Raw genomic sequence first — 10,452 nt, forward strand, 5'->3', positions numbered from 1 at the left:
GAGACGGCCTCCTCTCGACGCTCCGGAGTTCAAATTCACAAGCGGGACAACAACATTAGCTAACTAGCTTGCCAGCCAGGCTCTATAAAACTTATCTAGGCTCTATAAAACGTATCTAGGCTCTATAAAACTTAATATATATGGAATTTGACGAAAGCCGCATAATGAAACAGACCAAGTCTTCAAAGATGAGCAAAGAGGCGGACCACAAGCAGCGGATGACTCTACACTGTCGGCATTGCAACACTGTCTTGGGGGACTCTCACGGCATTTGTGGGGAGATAAAATGTCTGGACTCTATCTTGTGTCTGAGTAAGTTCACTTTATGTTTTACCGATTACTCGGAAAATAAGAGTTGTTTGCGTGTTTAAGATATCAAGATATCTGTTGGTAAATATACCTGTGTGTATCTCTCGAGTAGGTAGACTAACTGTTTGTGATGGGCGTGCTGACTTTATGGTGGCCCTGAGGAGCAAATCACCTAATTTTATTAAAATAAATTTACTCTTTGAGTGACATTTCTGCCAACAAATATAAATTGCTGTAACAATATTTCGCTCAAGAAAATCTTTACTCTTTTGTTTAGACTTAAAATTACTTTTATTGTGTTATACTACTTTTGTAAACTGTAGCATTTTATGATTTGGTTTTATTATTTTATGTGGAAACCTACTGCATTTTGTTCATCTATGAGCTATTTTTGTTGTTATATTTGTCCAAACACATGTATCTTTAGATGTACCAGGTATTATAATGAACAAGAAATTGAAGAAAAAGGGTGGTCTAATATTTTTTTCCATGACTGTATATATTGTATGTCCTGCTAGTTATTTAGTATTTGAATTTTGGCAGCAGGTGTTTAATCCCAATTTGGCTTTAATCAATGTCTTGTTACTTGTCTTCCTCCAGGAGTAACTGATGATGTTGTTGTCAGTGCTTCAATGGAGTTAGGACAGAAAGGGGAAATGGCTAAATGGTGAGTGAAAAACAAACAAAACTAACTGAAACTAACTAAAATTATAGTGAATCTGATCTTTGTCAACTTTTTTCATACGTAAACCTTTTTGGTTGATATGAAATCTATTTCATCTATCTGGTTTTATGACTTAATAAACTTATTGGGGCTGAGATGGATCAGACAAAGGAAATAATGGCAACATTTATTGTCACTTTTTTGAATCTCGCACCCAACAAATACTCCATTACAAAAAAATTAAAACTAATAAAAACTAAACTAAAACTAAGAATTTTCCAAAAAAACCCAACTAATTAAAACCAGCAAATTCACTCTAAAAACAAATTAAAACTAACTGAATTTGAAAACAAAAAATCATAAAACTAATGAAAAATCCAAACCTATTATAACCTTGTTCTACAGCCATGACTAAAGGTTTTCTGTTTCCACTGCTGTTGTTTTCTTCTCAGCATCTACAGTTCTCTAGAATGCCGCGTCTGTTGCTCTGCTGTGGGGAAAGTTATTCACTCTGCCCCGTCGCGTTTGGCCATGGTCCGCTCCCTGTTTCTCCTCAACAAAGCAAACATCAGTTGGTAAGCTCTGCTGCCTCAGTGAGCACACAAGCATATTGACTTCTTGTGTACAGGTTTACTGCTGTCAGGAGAGGCAGGAATAAACAAGTGCCTGGTGGAGCTCAGGTTACAAATGAAACACAGCCAATTTCACAGGTTTAGACAATATGAGTGACTGATTCATTTTATGGATACTGCTGGAATGAAAAGATTTGACATCACTGTATAACTTGTGTGTTGTTGTTCTTTTCCTTGTGTTGTTTCTTTTCCTTGTGTGGTTTCTTTTCCTTGTGTTGTTTCTTTTCCTTGTGTTGTTGTTTCTTTTCCTTGTGTTGTTGTTTCTTTTCCTTGTGTTGTTTCTTTTCCTTTCATATGTATGTGTGCGTGTGTTTGGGTATGTATCCAAATGTGGGCGTATGTATGTATGTATGTATGTATAATTTCGCTGTATAGGTAAATTATATTTATGTTTTTGTAATACAAGACATGTTTAGACAGGGATGTTAACTCGTCATATTTAAGGAGAGGGGGTGGGAGTTAATAAGTTTTACTTCTTCTCACTCCTTTTCGAATATGTATTCTGTCATGTTAAATGTTTTGTCTGACTCTTTTTTTATTTATTATTTGTTTTCATATTCGAAATAAACAAATCAAATCAAATCAAAACTTCCTTTTCATATTTTTCTCTGCAGTTACATCTTCAAGCGCAGCTTAATGGTGAAAGCATCCACACTTACATTTGATGTGAAGCCCCTTAAAGAAAGCATGGATATGGTGAGACAAAGAAATCTAATATTGAGTTTATCCTGAAGACGATGATTACTACCTGCTAAAAGGGCAACCATGTAAGGGAAACCCAGGCAGAAAACAGGACAAAAAACAAATACCGCTCACTGATGAAACAAACTGTTTCTTTCCTCTGCAGATGAAACTGCAGTTTGAAGTGCAGTTGGAGGAGATGACGCGCATTAAGATCAGACTGGCTGAGACAAGTGTTACCAGCAAACTGGTCAAGAAGTGAGGACAAGCAGTCCAGACTGTATTTCGAACAAATCTCTGCAGATACATTATAGGGCGGTAAAAATGCACTCCTTCTAGATAATTAAATTGAACAAAAAAAAAACGTTTTTCTCCAAAGATGATGTAAAACTATCACTTTTCTATTTGCTCTTTATATATTTTTAATATGTTCTTGTTTTGATGTATGTGTTACATAGCATAAGTCTGTTTCTTTGTTATAAATTCTGCTTTGTAAAGATAATAAACATTGTTAACAGCAAAAAAAACTCAACCAAAATCCATTTTTTTCTGAAAGGATTTAACAAACATGCAAAAAAAAAAAGCCAAATTATGAAAGTGAATAAGCTTGTTTCCCAAAAATTATATTTATTTCTAATAAATTCTATTTATGAGCTCAAAATATATTAGAAATATGTTTAAGCCCTGCTAGTGTTGAGTAATTAATTAACTTTGTAGTAATTTAATAATTTTGTTTTCCGGCATGTAAAAAGCTCCATCTTCACATAGGTGTGAGAAAGACTTTATGCTGTTACTCTACTGCAAACATGATTATCTATATTATGTATTTCATTCTGTTACAGCACTCAAACTGGAAGTAAACATCAACACACAGCAATCCAATTGGCACCATGCTGCATTTTATTGCTGAATTTCTGAAACAGATTATTTTCTCTCTCTTTTTTTTAGTTAATACAAAACCAGACAAGAGGCTCACACATAATAAGCATGCCCATTTCCTCCCTCTGGAGTGCATAGTTTCTACACAGTCCACCTCTTCAGTGGAAAAGTTGATCAACAAAGTAATGTCATAAATCATTTTACCTAAGCTTTTGTTTAGTTTTTTCATGGGAACAAAGGCTGATCAGTGTTTTTCAGCTGCACTGTGGCTGTACTGCCATGGTCATGTTTGACACAACAGAGAGTGAGAACAGAAACACTTAAAAACACTCTCTGTTGCTTCTTTTTTGGTGCACTTTAGTCTGTAAAAACCACAAGAGGTGATAAAAGCTACTTCAACATGCTTGCTGTTGTGTCAAACAACCGTCCCCAGGTTGTCACCTTGTCACAGAACATCTGATAAGAACATTTCAATAGCCTAATTACACTCATTCACATTACAAAGTTGGATTATTGCATGCAATACAAATCATTCGTTACTCCGCTAAGTCATGCATATTTTTAAAACCCATATATTCATGTTGCTAGACGCCTACTTGTTTATAAATTGTGATTATAAATCCCCACAAAGAGCATTACAGGGTTTTTAGAACACAGTATTCAAGACAGGATGGTGATGATGACAGTGCAAGTCAGTACATAGAGAGAAAGTGCTTTTCAAACAAGTGTCAAGTTCATTCAGTAAGTCCTTTGCAGCCACAGAGTTACTGAAAGTCTATATTTCTTAAAAGAAGGGCTGGGTTTTAGTGACGTAAAAATGCTACAGGATTTGGAATTTAAAGCTTCTCTCATGTACCGATTGGTTAAGATTATTGTTTTGGTTTTGAAAGAATACAGGGCAGAGAAAAATATAGAAGTTTATTTTGTCATGATGCTACAGCTGTCCGTATATATACCTTGTTCTGCAGGAAGTATCCCAAACCTTCATAAGTGATACTGTATTCTAAAGCCAAATATTATACGACTCCCAAAGAAAAGTGACTAATAGTTTGCTACAATAGGCGTAAAAAGAGTGAAGGGAGAGGGGGGACATTACAGACTCCTTTTAACACTTACACCCTGGCACTAAACTCATGCATTATTGTAGGTTATTGCTTCTAAAACTATAATCAAATACAATTTTATGGATTAAAATATCTCGCTCTGAATCCCAAAACTATGAGGTATTATGTACAATACAATGTCATGATGAGATCTTAATTCTAGGACTAAAACACTACGTCGGATCCCTACCAATTATATCCAGATCTAAGATTAAAGCGCTACTCTTAATTGAACATTTTCTACCATTGTCACGTCTGAGACTTTTGACTGTCGCATAATTAGCTAATTATTATGATGATTGAGAGTGCGTGAGTACAATTTAGGATATCGATTCAGCTTCAGAATCCTAAAAAAGAACAGCAGTTCTGGTAGAAAGCACTTATATTTAGCATATACGCCTATATAAAGCGGCTTTAATCGATACTTATTAACTGCTTACCCTGATTATACTTTAATTACACAACTTAATCTACATCCATGGAACGAAAAGGAGATCTTGCATTAGTCTAAGATTTAAGGGGAAAGCTGTATCTAAATGTGGTGTTTTAAAATGCGTAGTACGACGATCTACCCACCCTTTAATTTTGCTTAAATGGTTTCCACAGTTTTGAGCTCCAGCTTAGTCTAGAAATTGATTTCACTATTCTTCATGAAGCAAGCATCACTACTGGTCATGCATGGCTACTATAATGTTGGCACCACAGTCCCTCTAAATAAGCTAATGCACATGAGTCTATACATATCTTAATGGAAGACATTGGTGATTTTGTTGCTTTCAAACAACTTGTCACTTGTTTATACAATATACAGTTTGGTCAACAACATGACAGTTAAGATCAAATATTGCACAAATCCCGGTAAATTTGATTTTCTTTTTTTTCATATAAAAATAAACCCCAAAGAAAGAAAAAAAAGGTGAAGAAATGAGACCAGGGTTTCCTTCAGGTAAGGACAAATCCAATTTGAGCTTGGATCAAAGGAGCTGCTATTTCAGCACTGGCATCTCTCTGCTTACTGGACACATAGAAACAGCAGGTAGAGATGAGGCAGGATAGGTTTGATAAGCCAGATTCACTTATTTTTTTGGATTATTTTGACTCACGGTTCATGGCATAAAAAAAAATAAATGGGCCTCAGGCAAGAACCGCGGGCACGGACGGATTTATTCTTAAGTGGCTTGTATGAGTGTAGAGGAAGTTGCCACATTCACTAATTTTCTCTTATGTTGAATTTTCTCTTTGGCAAAAAAACAAAAAACAATTTACAAGTGGTACACACCTGTTTTAGTAGTCGCATGCAGTTTTCCACTAATTGATTATATATTTCATTACTTTGAAGTGATTTTAAGTTTACAAAAAGCCATACAAATTATAATGTTCTTGCAAGAGGCCTAATGTCTATAGACTGTCCTGTTATTATTATGTTTTTACTATGACTATTATTATGTCTCTTATATGAGAACTCATGTTAAGGGGGGAAGAGGACAAAACAAGAACATGTCTACAGAGGAAGACAAAATATAAGCATGTTAAGAAGGGGAAGAGAGACAAAATGACGAAAATAAAAGAAAATTGGACTAAACCTCCATACTAAAAAAATTAATTATATTTTCTCTAACTTCCATTTGTGAATAAACCTGCAGACTTGACAAAGGAAAGCACCAAAATGCAAAAAATCACAGCATGGAGTAAAAACACTATCTTGTGACCTTCCTTTAGAACAGATGCATAGGGGACCACAGTTTGAGTTTTACCTCAAAATGGTTGAAGTGAACGTAAATGGCATCATGTGCTTCTGGGCTGCTCTGCCTTCAACAACCTCACTTATTATTAACCCTCTGAAACTTGATTCATCCAAGAACAACATATAAAACTGCTGTGGTGCTTGACAACCGTTACGTTTCTTGTACTGATCACGCTCCCATTCACTCCTGTTGGACTTGTTATGGAGATGAGGTAGTGCAAAAAACAAAAACAAAAAAACACCCTACGAGTCTAATTTATTCACAGGCCTTGATCATTGCTACAGTATCTTGTGTCTTTAATTTCTTCCCAGCAAACGGGAGCTGTTTGTTCATTATCAAACTGCTTGGATCCAATTACAGAGCCGGTGGAGATTTCTTTCTTTTTTTCTTTACTTATTCAAGAAGCATCAGTGACTACGTTTACATGCAGCCTGATAAGAGTCTAACACAAATCTGACAGAAAATGCCCAAATTATGAAGACTTTTAGGCCATTACACTGAGAAATGAAACTGCCTTTCAGCTGAAAAGCAGGCTTCATGTAGAAGTAGTCAGTCTGCATGATAGAAGTCAGACTAGCCCACAATCAGGGCTGATGTGCTGACTGATGATCATGCGGCAGAAACAGGCCAGGACAGGGAGGGTGGTGTGGAGGAGAGAGGGCCAAAGTCCCCTTGACAGCAGGACGGGGACACCCGTGTACCAAAAGTCCAAAAGAGGTCATCTTCACAATGACTCCTCATCCTTTACCTCCAAGTCATGGTGGACGAGAAAGTGATCCGTCATTGATTTGAAGAGAGATGTTTCTCCAGGCTGGGCTTCAGCTGGTTCAACAACTGCATTGACAGGAAAACCCATCCTAGAATAAAAAAATAGACAGAATTGCATTATTAGATAGATAGATAGATAGATAGATAGATAGATAGATAGATAGATAGTCGGTTGTCACAGCAGTCCGGTATTCAAGTACAATAAAATACAATAAAATACAATAGCATAAATAAAAACAACAATAGAAAAAAACACATATATTATTTAAACTGTCTTCTGTAAATATTGTAGTTTTGTTTTTATTTAAAACAAAAAGGACCTCCCTTTTCCCCCGTTTGAGCAAAGATTTTTTTTTCCTCATCCCAAATTTGCAATTAGGGAATTTTGTACTTTGAAACCTAATTATATGAAATGGCAGATCGTTTCTATTTTATCAAGTGCCTGTGTGCTAGAAGCAATTCTATTAATTGACAGTTTGACAAAATACAATATGGAATTTGTCTTTTGAACAGGCCAGCAGGTACTGTTTAGCTTGAAAGCCTATTGGCTGCAACAGAAGACTGTATTGATGTCATCTAGAGATCTGCCTATTATAATTGAAAGTCAGAAAATAGTGAAACACACCGGTTACAATTTACATCCAACACCTAAGGTAACATCTCCAAATGTCTTGTTTTATCCAACCAACAGTCCAAAAAAACAAACAAAGATAGATTACAGTGATTTATGAAACAGAAAAAAGCAAAAATTCACATTGACGAAGCTAAAACTCGGTAACTAGGGACAACATATCGATTGTCATTTTTTAAACAATTTTTACAGTAAGCGATGTTGCAATATACCACTATTGCTGATAACAGTGAAAAATAAAAATGAAATGTTAAATTAAATTAGTAAAAAATAAGTACTGATATCTAATAATACACACATGGTAATGTGTATATAAGTGCCATAGCATAACATAAACAAATTCCATTTCTTTAATTACCCCCCCCCCCCCCCCCCCCCCCCCATGAAATAATACACATAAATTTAAGTAAACGATTATTTTTGACTGATCTTCATCCCAGCTTTTCTTTATATTGTCATTATCATGAGTTCTTTTGGCCATGATAATCGTGTAGCGAAAATCTGATGCCCTACTTTCAGCTCAAATTTAGACAAATGCTGCCCCAGTTAAAAAGAGGAATACTACACAATGAGGACACTGACTGTTAATGAGTCAGTTGAATGGCTCTGGCATCCAACTATTATAGTGCCTAAATTACTGGAATAGCAGAATGTATGTTTAATGTAAGAGTGATTAGCAGAAAATGTGTCTAGTTTTTTATTTTAAAATAAGAAATATCATAAACATAAATACCATAAACACCCATAGTATCGTATATGTGTCACATAACAGATCTTTGACATTTAGGGGTAGACATTTTTTTTTTTTAAAACATCATAAATCGTCACCCTGTTAAAATAATCGCCTAAATCATTTTTTCAAGTTTTGCAGGAAACACAACAAACTTCACATTTATTGATAATTTCACTCAAAAAGGATGCAACAAAGGATGGCTACTGGCATAGTAATAACACTGTGTGTCAAATATGTAACTTGAGAGAAATAAATGACTTAGGCAATTTTTTGAACATGCCTTTGTGACTTAAGCAAGATATGGTAACACTTTATTTTGAAGGTGTCTTCATAAGGGTCACACAAGCCTGTCAGGAACATGACATGACAAGTATCATGAGCATTAATGTTACTTCAAAGTGTCATTAATGTTCATGACACATCCCATGTCATGTTTATGACACGCTCATGTCACTCTTATGTAGACACCTTCAAAATAAAGTGTTAACATATCTTGCTTGAGTCACAAAGGCATGTTCAAAAAATTGCCTAAGTCAAATTTTATTTTGACTTAGGCATATTAAATCCGCTTAAGTCACACACTTGACATAGGCCATTATCTTAAAGGGGTAAAATCACATGATCTGATCAATTGAGGATGTAGGCGATTTTACCATAGGTGGCCGGCGTCATGAGGACATGATTTAGGCATAAAAAACAATTTTGACAAAAAATGACTTAGGCGATTATTTTAACAGTGTGACGAAATGTGTTCTATGTGGTCCACTTGGTCTGTGGTATGTCCCCCATCATTTTCCTTTCAGGATTACTGGGTCTGGGTTCTTACGGGTTAAAGCTGTTACAGGGTCTGGCATGACTGCAGAGCACTGACCTTGGTGTGAGCCTTGCTCCGAGATGCTGCAGAGGTATTTCCACCGGGCTTCCAGCTGCTGCAGCTCACAATGGTAAACAAAAGCCGGGGGGGTTCTTCTTCTACGGTGACACATTCAGCTCTCCAACACTGGACGTATGCCGGGTTTATTCTGTGGAGAAAGGGCCCGCGCCGGGTGAAGACACATTTAGAGAAGGAGAAACCGAAAAACCACCGGGCCCTGTTTTTTCCCTGCGTACACCCCGGAGAGAGGAGAAGGTCCCCTCGTCCCCGTCTCCGCCGCACACCCTCCGCTCTACGCCATTTTCGCTCTGTTACTACGAGGCAACGGAAGAGTGTGAGGATTGGTCGGGATGCCTGTCAATCAAAATGAAAGTCCGCCCCGGAAACGCTTCTTCTTCTTTTCTCCTGACAGCGATCAATCATCTTTGTGGTGCGTTTACTGCCGCTAAAGGTACACAAGTATAACCACAATGAGCAGAAACACACACATTAATAGTTTTATTTTATGAAAAACAGCAATTTTAAGAGTAAATTATGGCTGTATCCCCAGGGGAAATTCTGGTTAACTTGCAGCAAAGATTGCTCCCGTACTCAAATTTAAATATATAAAAATAGAGAAATTATAAGAATAGAAATACGAAATAGATATGTAAAAGTATGTGCATTACACTACAATACACAACAATAAATATGGAAAAAAATAAATCAAATATATTTATATTAAAATATGTAACAGGGTAGACAATACTGCTTAAAAAATACAAACACATGCAGTATTAATGCCAGAATAAATAAGTGTGTAATGAGTGTTGCACAGGTGAATTCTTGCGCAAACTTATATTAACTCAAACAAAGTAGTATAAGCTGAGTGCTCAAGTTAAATGTAATAATTTAGTTATTGCTGAAACAATAAGCTAGTTCAATAATCGGGTAGCCTCACTAACAGAAAATTAATTAGTTGATTAATCAAGTTTTCAACAGATAGAAAATTGTTTTTTTTTGGGGGGGGGGTTTAGTTAATATTTAACTGTCAGTGATTGCTGCCTCCCACTTGTTAATATGAACAAAATAAAGATATTTAATCATTTGTTAGAGTGTTTTCAGACACTATTGTTATATTTACTAATAGATTCTAGAATATATTGGAGAAAAAAAAAGTTGTATCTGTTAACGGAAATAATTGGGATCCTATCCCATTGTATTTTGTATGTTTCTTGTCCGTAAAATGAAACTTGCAAAGTTCAGCAGCACACTGCAGAGTAATTACATCATCACCCTTTGAGAATGGGTGGGTTAGTGAAGTATAAAATCTTGCAGAAAAAAAATAAATCATTACATTTGTACCCTTAGTTAAATAATATATAATTATTATGCTATCTTTGGCTTAAGTCTGTTTTTGCATCTTTCATGTGCAAGCTGAATTTCACTCATGC

General features: G+C 35.8%; 1 protein-coding gene and 1 long non-coding RNA gene across 2 annotated transcripts; one reads left to right on the top strand and one right to left on the bottom strand.

The window, feature by feature from the left end:
* On the top strand, nt 1–2,704 carry oip5 (opa interacting protein 5). Its single transcript, XM_059353003.1, has 5 exons — nt 1–312; nt 910–976; nt 1,426–1,548; nt 2,220–2,301; nt 2,453–2,704. Exons 1-5 carry the CDS (start codon nt 141–143, stop codon nt 2,546–2,548), a joined length of 540 nt encoding a protein of 179 aa, XP_059208986.1. The 5' UTR covers nt 1–140; the 3' UTR covers nt 2,549–2,704.
* Nucleotides 2,705–3,163: 459 nt separating this feature from the next.
* Nucleotides 3,164–10,056, bottom strand: LOC131988028 (uncharacterized). The gene is made up of 2 exons (XR_009395848.1): nt 9,017–10,056; nt 3,164–6,870 (listed from the first exon to the last, which is right to left on the bottom strand). It is a non-coding gene; the product is annotated as an uncharacterized LOC131988028 (long non-coding RNA).
* Between the last annotated feature and the right edge of the window lie 396 nt (nt 10,057–10,452).

This window comes from Centropristis striata, chromosome 16 (genome assembly GCF_030273125.1).
Source record: "Centropristis striata isolate RG_2023a ecotype Rhode Island chromosome 16, C.striata_1.0, whole genome shotgun sequence".
Taxonomy (NCBI): domain Eukaryota; kingdom Metazoa; phylum Chordata; class Actinopteri; order Perciformes; family Serranidae; genus Centropristis; species Centropristis striata.

Bases quoted from the DNA above. Each gene is read 5' to 3' on its own strand.
- oip5 (XM_059353003.1), top strand. From the start codon at position 141: ATGGAATTTGACGAAAGCCGCATAATGAAACAGACCAAGTCTTCAAAG. The intron at 313-909 runs GTAAGTTCACTT...GTCTTCCTCCAG, and splicing joins GGACTCTATCTTGTGTCTGA to GAGTAACTGATGATGTTGTT. The intron at 2,302-2,452 runs GTGAGACAAAGA...TTTCCTCTGCAG, and splicing joins TTAAAGAAAGCATGGATATG to ATGAAACTGCAGTTTGAAGT.